Genomic DNA, 18,969 nt, shown 5'->3' on the forward strand with positions numbered 1-18,969 from the left:
GTCCACTGTTAGTCTCCCTCCATCTAAAATGCTCTGTTTTCGCTCCCGTCTCTGTAATTTTTTTCTGTCCCCTAAAAAATTCAAATCCTATATTTTTGTCTTTATAGTGTTAATTATCATCATATAAATCTCCAACTTTTGCCACTGGCATGACTTCAATATATACAAATCAATGAGGGATGGTAATGGGATGGGCTTGTAATAGGACTCAGCCCATTACAGTCCCCAATCAGAAGAGTAACCCTTAACCATTAAATGTTTTTCTGAATAACTTTTGGTGTGCTAATGGAAATCTTTGCAACCCATTATTTCCACACTTGAAAGCTGTCCAGATAGTAGGAAGGTGAAGCACCTTAATAGCCATCCTGAAAAGCCCAGCTCTTATCTCGGCCGAAAAAAGAAGAAAAAAAAAAGAAGCATGTTAAATTTTTTGTCTGCCAAGCTGAACTGCAGCACAGAGGACTGAAGTGATACAGTAAAGGAGGAGGAAACAGTGATGGAAGATCAGCAGGGTGAAAAGGACATATACCTCTGGTTGGGCTATATAATCGGTGATAACACCATTCAACCTAATTAATGAATTACTTGAATGTGTGTATCAGTCTGTATCAGCCCTGTGATGGTGGACTATCCTCCATCTTCCTGTATACTCCTCCTCTTGCTCGATGCGAACGGCAAAGTATGGGTGATGGATGAATATTTGAAGACATGCATTGTAATCGCTGTAATTTAATTCTCACAAAGTTAGAATATTTTCACATAAAGTTTTACTAATTTTTACATGGATAAACAGGACGACTGTCATAGCAACAGAGGCTTTACAAGCTTGTAGTGCTGTCATAAGGCAGAAGAGAAAACCAGCAACGGCATTTTCATCTGTAATAAGGGCAGAACGCCGGAGTCTTGAAGTGTCCTTGAGCGTAACACTGAACCCTATTTGCCTGAGAGGCTTACTGTAAAGCTCTTGAACTTCAAAGCGTTACACATAAATCCAGTCCATTTTCTAATGATAAAGGACTGAATGTACGGGGCTTTTTACAGTGCAAACTAAGAGCAGATATCATATATTTAAAAAAGTGGAATATAATTCAAAGGTTTAGAATTAGGATATGTTTTCATTAATTGCAGAAATCTGTATATACCAGCTGTTTTAAAGTTGAGGGGAATCTATTTAAACATTCTTAGAGACCACATGTCAGAATGCACCATTATACTTTCATTTCACCATGTTTTCAAACGTCTGCTCTTGCTCATTAGTTACAAACTGAGGTTTCTGTGTCCCCACTAAAGACACTATGATAAGTCCAGAATGGAACTGACATACCTGCCAACATCTCCCTATTTTTAACCCTTTCTCCCGCTGTGCTCCCAACTGGTAATTCCTCCCTTTTTTCATAATGATACAAATCAAATGGGAGTGTCTCAGTTTACTGTGGGATGTATGTCATGCTACCTGGCAAGCCAACACAGGGGCAGAGTTGAGCAACACAAATGACCCTTCGCTCGGCTCAGTTTATCTGCTGGAAAAAGCAGATAAAATTTCACACAATTTGTTGTGAGACCTTCTTCTTTTTTGACATTTGCCTCCTGTCTCCCTTGCTCGTCATTTGATCGTGGCAGTGTTGGCCTCTCAACACACATACGCCCTGTCACAATGTTTGCACTATTTTTGGTGATGTAAATTTGTATTTGTCCCAACAATCATCAGTGAAGTACAATTATATGGTGGTGGAAATCTCCATCTCTTTCACTGCATAATGTTGGCAGGTACGGACTGATGACCAACACTAAGTTGAACCTGGTCCACTCGACACGACATTCATGTCAGGGAGCCAGAATTCATAGGTAGCCCCAAATCTATTATCTCAGTGCCTTTTTATCCGCAACTTAGCTTCTGCTTCACTTTTCACAGTTCATTTGTAGCCTGTGTCTTGTTAATAGTTTACCTTATGTCTTTGTATATCGTGTTTGTAACATTTTTAATCTAAGTAACAGAGATAACTAAAGACACATACTGTAGAGTTGGCACCAGAAGCAAAAGGACGTGCAGTTTGTGAAGCGGATATACGTTACACTACATTGTGCAAGTGGGGAATTGGCTGACCGGAATAATTTTAACATCTTACTCGTGAATTGATGACTTATTAATCGAAAAACAGAGGTGATTGTTGAAGGACAAACAAGACCATGAAAGAGTTAACAAGGTAATAAGGCTTGTCCTAGTTCAGTAGGCGAGAGAAACTTAAACATAGAGGATGTAAAGTTGTATTTTTCTGTTCAGCAAGGAAAATAGGCTTAAAGTCATTCTTAAGTTTGGGAATGGCTGCTCTAAAGATAAAATATGTCTGTCTACAAGAATAAACAAAGAACTTAGACTGCTTGAATCACGAAAACACATTGAATGAACAGCGGCACTGTTGTACTTTGACAGGAGCAATCAAATCCAAAATGTGAGTACGGCATGAAACACCTCCGGTTTATGGCGCAGACCGCTGTGGCTCGTGTCCGTCTATCCCGACTGAATCGGCATTGTTTTAGTGCGGGCTCGCAAATCCCTCATCAACACAGAGCTCAAATCACAATCAAAATTCAAACGGCGCTTTTCAGACGCAGGGAGATTAAAGCGCATATTATATATATCATCTCGTGCATTCAACAGAGTGATTTAAAAGACATATGGCAAAGATGCACACGGACAGCAATATGGCGCAACTCAGTGGACTGCAGCGCCTGTTCTGCGCGGATTTGACCACTTAACCATTCAGCGGCCTGCTCTGTGTCCGAGACAGAGCAAAGCAGGCTAATGAAGCTCTCTGACCCCGGTGCCCCCTAATAAATCCAAGTATGCACATATTCATACATACAGTGGTCATTATGCATACTTATCACACACAAGCGCACACGGGGCTGCAGACAGTTGGGCCCATTTGCGGGTATACCGATACAGTATGCCTGCATGATAGATGAAGGCTGTAAAGAAGCTTTGCGAGATAAATCCAAAGCACAGCTGTGCTCTGTGAAACACACACACACACACACCAACACGCACACACACACACGCACGCTGAGATCCTGTGAACCACAGTGCTTCACCTCTACCACATGATCAGTACACAGTTGGATTTTATGGGCTTGGCCAGTTTAGTACTGCTTTTTTTTTTTACATTCTGATTGACAGTAAGTAACTCAAACACAGCTTATAACTTAACGTTCTCAAATATGTAAAAGAAAAATAATTATGCCACAATCAACAGAGGATTAAAAGGTAACTGCCTATTATATGACTAAACAGGACTGATTTCTCAAGATAAAATCGTAGTTTCTTGTAAAATAGCATTATAAACTGAGAGATCCCGGTGGTGGTGGTGGTGGTGGTGGTGGTGGTAGGGCATCACTCCGCAATGCGAGCGGTTGCCTTTACCCCACTGACCGACTATCACACTGACACACTGGCTCTCGCCGGCAGGTTTCCTCACTGAAGGGCTGACCCACGTTCACCTCAAACACACCCACTCCATCCTTCAGCGGCCCTAATTAGCTTAGCGCACTAACCCACTGGCACACGAGGCTCTAGGCTTTACGCTCTGACCTCCAGCCTTTCCCTGACTTCAGTCCTAACGAGACAGCACGGGGAGCAAGAGGTTTGCATATCGCAGGTGTTTTGAAACAGCTTAAAGCGACGTCCCGTGTGAGTTGATCTCCCTCACACATCTCCGAGCTTAGGCAGCAGCACTTCCTCTCCACGCTTATTTGCAAGTTCATGAAATCCAAAGCAAGTCCGTCAGCAAAATGTACATGCGATTCTATTGTCTATAGTCTTCTTGCAGAGAAAAGACATAATCTCACACTGAAAAATCTAACCAACTTTTAAAGTGTTGGTGCTTCATTACAGGACATTCACAGAGAGGCGCTGGCCTCTTGTCTGTTCGGATCATGACCTTTCATAGCTGGTCAGAGGTCAGCAGCGCAAATAAAGATGTTTGAGATTGTTTTTATCAGGTGCTACAGTCCTGAAGAGCTGGCACTCTCCAACAGCTTACAAAAGAGCCCAAAGTAAGAAAATGTTACTTTTCTTTTTACATCCTCTGATTTTTCTTTTCATATCTCGAAAGGAAACAACATGGAACATTCATGTGCTTTTTGTACAGCTGAAATGGGTGAAATACTATGATGGTTATTTAGTCTTAGCCCTGGTAAACAGCACATTTAACAGTGTGATTGAGCCGGGTGTTTTCAGTGGTATTGCTTCTGTTTGGAAAAAGTATTTTAAAAATGCATTTCATTGACAATGTTGAATAAATATTTTATAAATATCAGTTTTGAGAACTGATATCTAAACTGCTGCACAAGAGCGCCATGGCTTCCATGCAGGTGTAATGAGAGTCTCATGAATGCATATTTAATGCCAGTCATGTACACGTAGTGTCGTGATCGTCCCTTACCGAATGAGATCCAGTAGAGCGTCGGCGGAGCTGGTCATTGGCTTCTTGCTGTCCTCAGAGTCCTCCTTCTGAGCAGCTCCACCCGGGTGGATGATGTATACCATGACGATGCCCACTACCACGGCGACGAAGGTGGTCCAGAGGTAGTAGGAGATGGTCATGATCCCCAGGCGGCTGGAGCACTTGGCGTCCAGGGCGGCTAGACCTGACATCAAACTGGAGACAGACAAAAAGATGGACAGGGAGGTAGAGAGTAATGTTAGAAATTGAGATAGACTTTGACAATCTACTACTGAAGAACTGCCTTTGTTCTGCCTCAATTGTCAGAAGTGGATACCCCACAGGGTGGATAAAAAAACATTAGCTCATTGGCATGCTGTTGGTGATGCTCAGCTAGCCCATTTAGTGTCCATTTGCATTCAAAGCATTTATGGAACAGAGCAATGAGTGGTTACAGGTTCCACAGGTTAGATACAACTAAATTACTCATATCCCTGCTAAATTACTCACATTCCTGTCAATTTAGAAATAAATGATCTTGTAAATTTACAAAGCCATTTAAATGCACAATGGGTCGTTTCTGCCACAAAACAAGACAGAACAAATAGGTAGCCTGGGATCATGGTAACTGTTGTCTTTCTTGTACAATGACCACCATTGTTTAAAAAAAACCAACAAAAAACCCCCCAAAAAACCTCCAGGCCTGAAAAATGAGGCTATCCCAGAAGTACATAAAACAGTTGCAAAATGCAAAATACAGTGTTGGCCTTTAAAGGTAATTTTTCCAGCATGAGACAAATGTACAGGAAGCAATTTTTTATATAACTCACCCACAACGTTTTTTTTAGATTAGCAGCTTTAAGCGACAGCTAGCTGCGAGCTGTCTGCTCAGCTCGACCTTAAAGGTTAATAACAGTCAATGATCAACGAGCAACTCTGTTAACGTTAACTGGCAGACAGCAGCTGGAGCTGGCGAGCTCTGGAGGAGGCAGCCACGGGCAGAGCCCAGCGCGTGTGGAGGAATAAACACCCTGAATCAACAAGGGCACAGAGTTTGTTGTTTGAAACTTTTTGGGACTTAAAATTTAAATTTTCACAAGAACTCTTTAATTGACTGCGGAATGGAGGGGAAATATACTTGACGCCATGAATGTGCAGAGATGATCTGGGAGAAAAATAGAATTGTGGTGACTGCTGGGATTTTGGTCGACTGTTTTTACAGTCGAAGATGAAAATGTATCATCTTCTTCCCAGAGGTTACAGCAACACGCAACTAAATGAAACTCACAGCTACCTTTAGTAAACTTACGGATTTCTCTGGGTTTGAGCATTGCTGGAAATGGGATAATGTAAGAACACAACTCAACTAAATAAATGACAAAGATCTGGTCATTTTTAGACAACATAAGGCAGAAAGGTTAGGTGTTACATCTTCTAGTCCATCAAAACAATGTGCGCATTAAGAGGAAAACGTCCACCAAGATTAAAAAAAATGTTCTGGCAGGCAATTACATAGTTTATGTAAGAAAACCATCCATCAATCAAGTGTCTCATTATACAACTTGGACAAAAGGGCACCTCTAAACCAAGCTCAGGGAGCCGTTCTCAAAAGAGCGTTTTCTTACATCTCTTCTGTGTCAGCTAAGGCGATCTGTGATACTGAGAAAATCACGGCGAAAAGAAGCAGCCGCACAAAACCATTTCTGCTTTTGTCTCTCTGTCACTTGCTCCTCTTCTTTTTTCTTGTGCAATGCAAATCTGTCCATTCAGTGCTTTGCGCCCTCGTCTCTATTCTATCACAGAAAGCCGAGGGAGAAGAGGACAGGAGGGGGAGGTGAACAACCGTAATCATAAACATCCTAAACAGAGCGGAGTGATTTGCATTTAAATGGACAGCCTTGAATAGTCCTGACATTTTGCTGTAGATTATGAAAAAAAAGGAAAAGCTGGTCGAGAAAGAGGGTTTAAAAGGTGCAGTCAGAGCTCACATGCGGGAAATGCGAGATGTTGAAGTGGCGGCACAGCAGGAGGGTGTAGCGAGGGAAGAAAGAGAGAGAGAGAGCGAGAGAGCAGGAGAGATCTGGGTCTCTTGAGCTGGGGTGACAAGGTTTTCTCCTTGTCCAATATATAATCTGGTCTTGACTTGGCAAGCGTCCGAACAGGGCTGCTGAGACTTTCCGTGCGGTCGCTGTCTGCGCTCGACCTCACCCTGATATCATCTCTGAAACGTGCAGTAGCGACGAGTCTGCTTAATGTTTACATCCTTAAAATGTGTATCGTCTCACTTTAAAGCCTGTCTGTTGCCATGTATACGGCTTTGAACTGTGCAAAAAGCAAACAGAACAGGGATCTCGAGGATGGAGAGGTGTGCGTACATGAAAGCAGATGATCCATTTAACCAGAACTGAAGCGTCACGCAGCATTTGATTTTCCCAGTCTTTGACTTCGACTGTGAAATTGGTTTAAAGTTTTTACTTTAACGAAAGGTGTAAAAAAACCCCCCAAAAAAGTGTGTGTGCTCTCTACTTTCATCCTTTTTCATCCTCTTCTTTTACAAGTTTGCACTGAAAGATACCTCCGCGAATTCCAGCGAACCTGTACAGCCCTGGAGCTTCGCAAATGGCAAGACATTGAAATTGAATTTCATCAAATCAAAAACGACTAGGTGTCTGGTCTGAATATTCATGACAGTATAACTGGAGGGTCCGCGCTCAGCTGCATGACTTGAAGCTGGTGCCATCACAATAACACGAGTTGGAATGCAGGCTATGCACTTTAAGAGCCCAAGAGTATATTGCAGCCACAGATTTATATTTCAGGATCGTCCCTTGCAAATTGTGAATCGGGCAAGAGACCTTCTGTCGAAATACTCTTGATTAATCTCTTCAGTTTACAGCAAGACTGTCGCTTTTGCTGGAATGCGACCGCAAGTGGCGGGTCAAGGAAAAATGGTCAGCGCTAAAAACGCAGCGCGAGGGCATAAGTAGAGTGAAGTCGCAAAAGTCACTGAACTGACTGGTTAATGTCATGTAATCTCAGCTGCTCACTGCAATTAGATTAAAAGGCCTCATTAATCCCCAGTGGGGGAACTCATTTGCCACCAAATCAACTCAGACAAACAAACTCAGACAAACAATAAAGACGCCACGCTCACGCACAGCAAATGAACAGCGGCGTAAAAAGCTGTTTGTCGCATGATTAACATCTGAACAGTGCCGTGGATGCAAACGTGATTATGGCTCTACTAACACTAGATGGAGTTGATTTTTTGACGGAGCCTGCCTAACAGGGCTAGAGCATCACATGTACGCAAAAAATGCATCTCTCTATTCACGGATTATTGCTCTCATTGCTTCATATTCTCTCTTTACTTTCACAGATGCCCTTTTTTTCCGATCCCCCCCAGTTAGCGAACTTTCCCAAACACACTCCAGGAAGACAGTTTGACCCCACACGTCTCTGCAGTTGGATTGCAGTTTCTGCTTCGCTGATGTCTTTTACCATGAGAAACATTTTTTTCACTGTTGCTTCCTTTTTTTTTAATCAGTTTCTCATTATGGGTCTGTCACCGTTCTCCAGACCACTCCTGAATAACGCCAGGGTATGACTGGACTTTGAATTCAATCAGCTGCAAATTGCTGCCTATTGCTCAGAAAACACTTAGATAGGAATGAATAAGTACATATATGATAATATGTTGGAGTCAATAAGGATTTAACATAAATGTAGCTGGGTGCGATCACCAAAACAAAACCAAAATTTTAATTCTCATCATAGACCGCGGCGAAAAGCACAGACATGGAGGTTAGAATTATTCCATCCGCCACGTGTTTCCCATCTTTTGACCTGAAAAGCTCTTGCAATTCGCTGCCCAAGGGCGCTCCCCCCGTTGTCTGTTTGTTGAATTGAACTGAGTGTTGTGATGGGACTAGAACTACGGTCCCACAAAGAGACACAGCTTGTGTGATTAAACCTTGCCCCCTTATATTGGAGAAAAAGTGCAGCGACTTAACCAAGGGGTTTGACCTGCGCTGGCCAGGGATTAGATAACTGGAAAATCGGAACAATTAGGTGGATTGGTGGTACAACTAAAACAACAATCTTCTGGAAAATGGGAGGTGGGCTGTTCCTGCTGAATTATGTGGCGTTGTACATCCAGATGTTTGGTGCAGAGTTGACATTTGACTTTGGCTTTTTTTTTTTTTTTTTTTTTTTTTTTTTTTTTTTGTTGCAGCTCTTTGGGAAACCAGAAACTACAGCCAAGAGATCAAAATGGAAAAAAAATATATATATACATTTGCTATTCAAGGGATTTACCCCATGACCTGCTCCCGCTCCCTTCTCTGTGCATTTAAATCTGATAATAATGTCACAGTCAAATGTCATAGCTCTGATGGAATTTTTCCTCAAGTGCTTTCTTGTCTCAAATTTTTGTCCCGCTGCTTTCTTATGGCAGCTGTTATGCAACTGATAAAAAAAACATAGAGAATGAGAAGAAAAGAAAAGAAAAAATATGTGATTAGAAAATGACAGATTATGAGAGAAGATTGCTGAGAAGTTTTAATATTTACCTTGTGTTCCCCCTACTTTTTGGTAGATAGGGGCGCGTGTTAATTTAGTAATTTCACTGGCATTTCATGGGGGTGGGATAAATGAAGGTGAAGGCAGAGAATGAGGTGTGTGATGAAACACATATTCATACGCATCTTTCTGAACAGACACCAAGACAGGGGTTACATAACTAGAAAAACTTTAATTCCATCGCACTTCCTGCCGGATGTTTCTAAATACAGTGTCATTGCTGTTAAGAAAGATGTGGACAGGTTTGAGCATAAGTAGCTTGTAAAGTTGTGCTACAGATGGAACCAGTGGTACTAAAACACGCTGGTTTGCAACTCCTTAAACCTGCAATAAACTATTTTTTGGCAGCTTTGGGGCAGTTTGTACTGTGTTTAGTTTGTTGTATTATTATAGTTCTTCAGTTTTCAGTTTTGCCACCTGCCTTTTTGTTCCTTGGATTTTGACTTTTGGATATAAGCTCACCTTTTGTTTCCTGCCTACCTGCGTGTCGTGCGTTTGGGCCCCTTTTTCTTTTAAGCGTGACAACTATAGCAGCAAATGAAGCCATGTCTATTTGTGACCTCAGGTGGCTGTCGCTCAGGAGTTAGAGCGGGTCATCCAATTATTTGGTAGGTCAGTGTGCTGTTTCAAATCCCCGGCTCCCCCAGCTACATGTCAAAGCATCCTTTGAGCGAGATCCTGCAGCCTCTGCCGCCAGTGTACGAATGTGTGTGTGTGAATAGGTGAATGCGACAAGTGTTGTGAAGCTCTGTGAGCGGTCAGCAGATGGTTTTCACATGCTGCTATTGTAGCACAAAGGGATCCTCTGCTTCTGATAAGCTTGCGACCCAGCCCATTCATTAAGATGAAATACTGGCAGTTGACATTTCTTTAAACCGCTGGTACGTTCCCATTTTTATGTGTTGACGAACCATATCGATATTTCTGCAGTATCATGTCACATTATGCTTATATTATATGTTGGCCAATATTCAAAAGGCAACATTTGTAAATGGCAAACAACTGGATGCTTTTAAGGATGTCTCAAGCCGCGTGTCACAACTAGTACAGTAATTTCAAGTCAAAACATGACCTAACCCTAACCAAGTAGTTTTTGCGCCTAAACCTAACCAGACCATAAGCACAGCGATCCGACAAGATGAAATGGTTAGCTACAGCTAATGTCCATTGCCAACTTGACTATAAACATATGTGTATATATATATATATATATATATATAAATTTTTTGTTTTCCCATGTTTTACAGTTATATTCTCTTATTTTGAAAAACATAGTTATGTTAAATGTCTGTATTTTTTTTTGTTTAGGGTGTGCACTCTGATCTCTGCCCTCATCTCTGACATCTAAGTCAAAGTGGGATTACACTATGTCACCTGCCATGTGAAGCAGCCTCGATCGTGAGGTTTCCAGCACACGTACAGCAGATCTGCCAGAAGAGTTTTGGACCATATGGGGCTTATAGTCCTTCCTTCTGCACCTACGCTGAGCAAGAGCTTTACAGTAATCCTTCGTCCAGATGAAAAAAAAAAAAAAATAAGGCCAAGGCTCCTTGGCGAGGGGGTCATGCATGATTTCCATGACATGTTGTTGTGACACTGTGGCCTTTGGGTTTCAGCAGCTCATTACAGCCCACATCGCTATTTGATGTTCCAGGATTGTTTATGGTCTCTAGACGTTACACTCACATAGAGATGAAATGGAAAAGAGCATTTCAGACAACAGGCTCACAACACCTCTGACTGAAAGCATACTATATCAGGAATGCATTAGCCGTCCTGTGAGCGACAACATGGAATGAATAATATATGACATGATATACCAAATTGATGATGCATCCTTCAGTCCACTACAACAAATTCCTTCAAGGCTTTTTTCAAATCAATGCCTTTTCAGTTCATGAGGAATGTTTATAGACCTGGCACTTAATAATCATGATTTAGTTCAGTTCTCAATGAAACAGTGGTCTGCTGAGAAAAACATTGACTGTCACTGCAAGAGTCAATACTCAATATACATGAAAAAACTACATCCAGTTCAAACAAAGGTCAGGGCTGTGATTCTATGCATTATTTGTCGTGTATTCACCCAATCTTGTGGAGACGTGGGGAGCCAGAACGTGATCAAGATGAAGCCTAGAGAAGCTCTTTCCTCACTGATATTAAAAAAAAACACACATCATCATCTAAGGAATTAATAAACTCCTCGTTAGGATGGCCGTTTGGGGAAACCCTCACTGCCTTGCTGTACACCGCTGCGTATTTATCTGCCACTCTGTGTGCCGAGATTAAGAAAACCAATTCACTATAAACCTCTTGTTGATCTAACTCTGCTGCCTGACCTACCGAGCTTACCAGTAACATGGAACATCCCCGTCAGATGCTAGCTTTCTGTTTTCCCGGACAGCTGACGTCACCTCGCTGCACTTTTGTCCATTATTGGTTGCTCTGGTTTTCGTCATGTTGTCATGCCAATGTTCTTCATCGGCGGACAGTAAGAAATAAAAGGTTTCTGCTTTACAGAAAGGGCAGAAAAACAATAATATCATATATCTTTAGCCAGCAATGATAAAAATAAAATGCGACACCATGACGCAACACAGTGCTGCGGGTCCTAATTGCACTTTTTCTTCTCTTTTAATTCTGTTTGGTCAGGGATCATACCGTGCACTTTTCAATACATCTAGCTCTAGATGGGCCTTTCAAAGCCTGGCCTCAGCAGTGCTAGGAGAGAGGTAATGACTCTGCCCATTAGCCCTCTGCATCTGCGCGCTTTAGCAACCAGGTTAGGGTTTAGTCACACGTCACCATTTTCAGCGTGTTGCTTGTGAGCCTGGAGGCTGTTGTTTCCTGTAGAGGCAGGGTTTTGAATACGCTGACACATAGCAGAAGTGGAGAAAATTGTCAACTGAAATAGTCATCCAGCGGCAGGATTATATCCACGGTCAACATCTCTTAGGATCTCGCTGAGCTTCTCTGTTCTGTGTTATTTAGTCTCCCTCTGGCATTTTTGCACACCATCTTGACCTTAGACCCGTCACGTATTGGACAAAAAGTTCACTTACTTGACTTTTATTTTAAATTGACAAACATCAGATGTGTAATGCATGGGCACAAGTCAAGCAGGTACAAGAACGTATTCATCTCCTGTTATAAATCAAGGTGGGCAGCTCAAATGTGGCACTGCTGTGTTACAGACTGCAGCTCCCCGTTAGCTTCCAACAGCTAATGTTAGCGCTCAACCTTTTCCTCGCCAACATTGCTGTCTGTGTTACACGAGGCAGAAACTTATTTTCATCGAAACGATGACAGTCTGTCATATTCCCTACATTTGTACGACATGCAACCTGAAACACAGCAGCATGATGATGTCAGAGGAAAATGGCTGCCATGTGAATGTGTTCTGTGGTGGTCCCAAACCTTCCTGGTAGTTTACATAAGCTGAACTTGATGTACAAATGGGATCAAAGTGTTTGATGAGCTGGAGGTATTAATTAGCTGTGACACTTTCCTCCTAACAAGATCTTACCATGAAATGTTGTGTACTCTACTGCAATATTGCCTACTGCTGTCTCTGACTGCCATATGACTATGTTCTTGAGTATCACCATTGACGGAGTACTTGATAGAATATCATGAAATAATTCAAATTAAACTTGGGTCATCTCACAGAGCAACAAGCAAAACAAATTAGGACACTTTATTCTGAGAAGCACACAGGGAGCCTGACAAATAACCATCACAGTGTGAATTGATGAGCCCATCGTTTGTCCCTATCTCACTGAGTCACCCTGACATCCAGTGACAGTTGTACAGGGACTTCAAATTAAAGCTGTAATCAGAGTCATTTATCTCAAGAAACCTAGGCGTGCCGTACCCCTGTTTTCTTCACAGCAAGAGAGACGTTCACTGGGAATTATCGCAGTCAAGTCAAATCATATCATGACAGGCAAATATCCATCCACACACGCCAAAATAAAACATGACTAACACATCTTCTCTCATCTTAATCTGAAATCCAAAAAAGTGGGGACGATATGATAGTCATAACAGATTTCTATGGGTGTGAGAGCTGAATAAAACGAAAGATACCCACGGATGAAGAATTGCCATTCATTTCTCTAAAACTCCTAGATTATGTGATACATAAGTCCCAAAACAACCTGCAAGGACACGCCCACTCACATGTGTCGTGCAATGCACATCCTCCATGCCAATTATTTCCTCTTCGCTGCTTGTGGAAAAGACTGATTGAGAACAAATGGTCTACTACTACTGAGTGGAATGGAGTTATGGAAAAACAGCACTGGTAGCCATCATAAGCAAGAATGACTTATTTACACCTCACGTGACGGCAGATGCAACGACCAGCGCTCTGACTACGGTGTGGATCAGCCATATGTTTGTGCTGTATATCATTAAACTGCTCTTCACCTTTGACCTTCTGATCAGTAAAGCATAGGTCAGTAAGCGCTTTCAGGGGCTTTATCGAAGTGTTGATGCTGGATTCAGTGTCGCGCCACAAAGAAACACCTCGACAAACGTGTATAAATTCAAAATCTAGCTCCCCGCTTGATTTTAACTACGATACCCGGACATAAAAGACAAATGGAACATACGGAGGCAGCAAGTGTAGTGGCCATTGATTCTGCATGACGCGTTCATGGGATAATCTGGTTTCCGCTTTGGCTGGAGCGCAGATGGCGCTGGGAGGGAAAAAATGGGGACAGGCAGGCTATAGGGCTAGGCCGGATATTCACCCCTTGATAAGCCCCTCTGTACCATGCACCGTGTCGACCAGCCGGTCCGCGCATCTCAATCTAGAAATCATCGCAGAGGCGCAGAGGAGAGAGACAAAGGGAGAGAGAGAGGACGGCAGAGGCCGCGTTGTGTGTCCGTGGCAGGATTTGGCGTGCGAGTCTGCAGAGGGTGGCAAAGATATGCATATACGCGGCAAATCATCTCAGAGTAGATGGGAATGGGTGGATAGCGATTAGTCCGAACGCACCAGCTGTGAGGTAACAAGCCATTGCCTTCCGCCTTCATTATCCATTATTGCCTCTGACCGGTTGCCGGCAGGCATCGGGAACATTATATGCCTGCCTATATTGCCTGCAGGCACCGTTTCAGATTAGTTGTAATTAACGTCTCTCACGTGCCTCACGTTTCAGGAAGCCTGCCCTGAAGTGATCTCCTGCTCAAACTCGCGGGGGGGGGGGGGGACCATGAGCATACACAAATGAACGGACACGCGCTTCTTGATGCCATTCGCCTCACGTCTAAACATCGATGAAGGCAGAGAGAGAAATATGGCAGAGACGGACACAGATGCACAGAGAGATAGAGACAGGAAGAGACAGACAGACTGACAGACAGAAAGAGACAGAGTGAGGAAGGGAGGATTAACTTCTCATCCAGTCTTTGCTGTTGCATAGATGGTAAGTAGCTTATTGCACAAAGCGCCCTGCATGTAACCGGTGCTGGCATGATTTGTTTTGGGAGTTTTTTGTGTGCGTGTGTGTGTGTGTGTCGGACATCACTGACCTCATGCAGGCAACTAAGAGCTTTGGGCCGAAAATAGTCGAACTGGAGAGCGCTGGCAGGCTGAGCGCTTCTAAGAATGCATCCAGAGCTATCAAAGGGCAACAGGTCGACCTCCATACAAACATTACCCTTTAATCATCCATGCTGAAAAGGGCAATTGGGTGCAATAAAAATCTCATCTCCGTCGTAGTTTTCATTTTGTGCATGAAAAAAAAAAACTCAATGAACCCGAACGGGGTAAAACATGATGACGTGGGAGATTGTATGGTTGTATTTAAGCATTTCTGTTGTTGCCGATGTTTTGTGTTCCCAAACACTTGTGAGTTTCCTCTCCAAACCTCTTCTGTCTGCCGCTGTCTTTCATTAAAGAACATTTGGCCGTAACCTTTCATATCTCTCCCTGCAGTGAGGCTGTGTGATAAATCCTATGGTCCCGTTTAATCCACTGTGTTGTTTAGCTTATTTCCTTCTTCTATCGTCGGTTACTCTTATTGTAATGTAATTTTCTTCGGATTCTTTCATAACTTGCCGTAATACCTTTCACGTCTTGTAATCACCTGAATTACTAGAATTTTGAACGAGCTTGCCGTTTGAAAGGCGCCCTACAAATTAACGTGCCATGCCAAACTCTTTGATTAAACATTTCCCAAGACGTATTTCCAATTAGTTAGCTCCAGAGGTTTCAGTTCATTAATATTGGGGTGTTTCTATGTACAAAGCTACACCCTTGACCCGAAGCAAGGCACGTCTCGTGTCTTGTTTTCTTTAGTTGCGAGCAACTCACAGTGGATCAACAAACTGGTGGTCAAGGAAACTGATGGCTCAGTTAGGCTGGAGTTAATACACAAAATGAAAAAATGAAATGCAAAGTGAAAAATGTGGCAACAAAATCACCCACAGGTGTGAGATATGTGGCTGTTTAAAAAAAAAAAGTATCTGGGCATCCAAGGCAGGTTGTTGCTTTAAGTCAGTGTAGATTATCAGTAGAAAACACCTGGTTGTCTCTGAAGCAATAAACAAAAAGGAACTTTGCCACTATAGAGTACATAAACTGAGGAATTTTATCCTTTCATTTCAGGAAATATCCTATTATGGAACCTGTCCATATGTACGGTGGCCCTGAAGGTCAAAAAGCGCAACAAAGAAAACACAACATTGCTGACTGCCATCTACTGCAGCTAATACACTGACTACAAATAAGTTCCTCACACAGCCCAACTTCAAAAACTACCCATTTAAAATGTCCTGTGTTCTGACCCAGCTTTTTTGAAATGTCATTGTTTTTTTTGTTTTTGTTTTTTAACATAACATATGTAAGGTAAAAGTTGATGGTGAGTTTTCAGCAGATTCCAAGCTTAATATTCTCAAAAGTCCATAGGAGTGATTCCTAGGCTCGTCACATTGTACTTTTCATCCAATTCAGAGAAAGAACAATGTGGGGTGAGCAGCCGAAGCAGAACATTTTCAAGTGACATTGACCACAGCAAGGAGGAACAGTGTGCTACCTGCAAAATGCTTCCTCAGTGACTGAGCACACCTTCTCTCTACAGATCAGTTCAATTACGTTTACCCATGTCGTTGTTGTGATCCAGCATGTGACGGTCAACGTCAAAGCAAGCGCAAAACTTTTGTGTTTAAAGTTGAGTTTTCAGCATCCAAAACAATAATGTGACTCTTCTCGTCGTGACTGGCATTTGACCCCCACGGCATTCAAGTGTTTGTGTGCGTGGAGGTGTGCTGCTCTTACCTGGATACCACGAGTGGCAAGATTAACATTTTCAACATCCTCATTAGCAGCTCTCCAGGGAACTGGAAGTACTTCACCTCCTGTGAGTGGCAGAGAGAAAAAAAAACACATAAAAACATGTTCGAAACACCCAGTTATGCATCCCGTGAAAAATGAGATACGCAAGTATCGGCTCTCTGTGGTGACCTGCAAGTACTCCTGTTTGTATAAATGTCATCTGTGGTGCAGTCTGCTAATTGCTGAGGAGTGTTTCCACTGCACTAACAAGTCATCAACCATATTATCAGATCAATTAGAAAAACGTTAGTTTGTACAGTTTGTATTAGCATGACTTGATTTCTTGAAAACAGTGGCGCTCCACAGGGAGCAGTCCTTGATGCTCATGCGTTTACCTTTTATTATTGGACCTTACATAGCTTAATTATATTCATCATGCAGTCCTCTTATCCCATTAAGTCATACATTGATTTCACTGGGAACACACAGTACTCTACAGTACACAGGAGTTCATGGTATTGATACTAGTAGGAAGAGTCAAAGGTTTAACGTCCTAACTCTACGTCTCGTGTCTTAAAGGAGCAGACGCATTGAGAACAACGCCTCTCAAGAAAGTGAGAGAGAGCTGTTCTCCGCAATATTCTCCTTATTATTATTTCTCCCATGTAGAGCGCAAATGACCTTGATACAAAAAAAAAAAAAAAAAAAATAGGTTGGACATACTGAAAAGCTCTTAGCCACTCAGAACTCTTAGGGTTGCCTGGCCCTGGTTCCTGCTTTCAAGTTGAAATGTCAAAATGCATTTACCCTTCTCGTTCCTTTTAATAATGCCTGTAACCTTCAGTCACTGAACAAACATGTGCCTTTTGTGTGTCTGCGTGAGTGGCTGAGAGAAGGTCTCTTAATAGGCAAGATGTTTTTTAGTTACACATGATGACAGTGTACTGGATGGAGATGGAAAAAAAAAACACACACTTTAACAAATGTGTTTTCATACCTGACTAGCACGAATGAAAATTATGTTTTTCCTGTTTTTGTCATTTTCGTCTTTACTGTGTGCGCTGTGCTATGCCGTGCTGCACTAGCTGTCTTTGCATTTGTTTACAGTAACGTTCAGTATGTGAGGAGTCACTAAAGGCCAATAACAGCCTGAAAGATATACAAAGAAAGTGACCTTGACTTAGGACGTCTGTGCTTAACTAAGAAATGGAGCCACTATCTGCTGTGATGCTCCTCAGGTTGTCAAACATTATTGAGCGACTTTTATTTAATCACATCATTGCCTGTGGTTACAAATACGTCTCCACAAAAGCAACCTTTCTTTCAGATGCAGCAGCTAAATGTGTTTGGTCGGAAACTGTGAATAGAGCTCCTCAAACTAAAGGCTTGTTCATCGTACTAAATGGTCCATGAGCAGTCCTCTGTGTTCCTGCCCGAGCTGTCACACCTCAGGGGCCGCTGCATTGATTCAGTGTGTGTCAGGTTGTCCTTTATCACATGTAACCATGTTGTGGCTCTGTCACACGCTCTCATTATTGATTCTTCAGGTTGTGCAATTCCTGCGGTGTCAGTTATTAGCATTGATGTATAAAAAACATGGAACATAAACTGGTGCAGCTAGACCTCCTACAGTCCTAGAACAATCAAGATGTTCTTCACAGAGTGTGGTAGGTGGGTGGGTGGCGTATTTATAGTCCAACCAGGAAGTTAGCCCTTAAGGCCTCTGGGATTTTTTTCACCAGGTTTTTAGATTATTGCAGAAAATGAGCTCAAGAAGTTTTTTTTTTTATAGTTTTGTTCAGGTGCAAAAAAAGCTAGTGAAAAAGTAAAAAGCCAACCTCAGGTTATACTCGCACCATGGTGGGCTGACGTTAACTTCACCACCATTCAACTTCCAATTACATTAAAGCTCAGTCTACACGTTGTAATGTTAGGGTTGGAATGTGAGCGGCCTCTGTAGTCTCGTTCAGCCTCTTGCTAGCAACCGGCTATTTCAAGACACGTAAAAGCTTCAAAATTCATGAATGGGGTAAAAATCTCTCAAGCTTTTGTTCACCACAGACCTAACCGCCTGCATCTAACAAAAAACCCATTAAAAAAAAAACAAAAACAACATAACAAAAAACAACCCAGTGACTCTGAGACATGGGAACTGGAAGTGCATACATTTTCATCAGGGCTTATTTCAGGAGCACTCTACGGAATATTTTCAATAAGATTTTAAATTAACATGCAAATTTCAGAGCCATTACTAAGAACTCATGCATACTTCATTACCGTTATGTGGTGATAGGGCTCTGATCAGGAAGAACCTGACAACCCATCCAAAATATCACACCACTGCATTTACATAATCATTCATAGTGTCCATGTTTGTGTTCTTCGGGTCCAAAGCTGCTGTAAGTGATATTTTTTAGTAGAATAAGTGTTAAACAGCTCCACATATTAACAGTCAGCACTGTTACACTGCCTACGTTAGGACCGGTCAGGACAGAGAACTCCATGAAGTGGTGGCCCTGTCTGCTCGAGAACAAGCAGAGAGCAGGATCCTGTACATCCATGTGGTGGCGCAGAGAGAAGGGCGGGGGTGAGTTTGATAAAACATTGATAACACTCACAGCAGCTTCATTTATTTCCTTTTAAGCAGCCAACATACATTTG

The 18,969-nt window shown here is 42.3% G+C and overlaps 1 protein-coding gene across 1 annotated transcript in view; it reads right to left on the reverse strand.

Annotated features, from left to right (window-relative positions):
- Positions 1–16,625, reverse strand: part of slc1a7a (solute carrier family 1 member 7a) — a 30,203-nt gene extending 13,578 nt beyond the window's left edge. The window contains exons 1-3 of the mRNA XM_037084899.1: positions 16,498–16,625; positions 16,312–16,391; positions 4,443–4,658 (exon numbers count right to left, since the gene is read on the reverse strand). Of these exons, the coding sequence (XP_036940794.1) occupies positions 4,443–4,658; positions 16,312–16,355 (260 nt within the window). The 5' untranslated portion in view covers positions 16,356–16,391; positions 16,498–16,625. The remainder of the gene's footprint in view (positions 1–4,442; positions 4,659–16,311; positions 16,392–16,497) is intronic.
- Positions 16,626–18,969: the final 2,344 nt, after the last annotated feature.

This window comes from Acanthopagrus latus, chromosome 21 (genome assembly GCF_904848185.1).
Source record: "Acanthopagrus latus isolate v.2019 chromosome 21, fAcaLat1.1, whole genome shotgun sequence".
Taxonomy (NCBI): Eukaryota; Metazoa; Chordata; class Actinopteri; order Spariformes; family Sparidae; genus Acanthopagrus; species Acanthopagrus latus.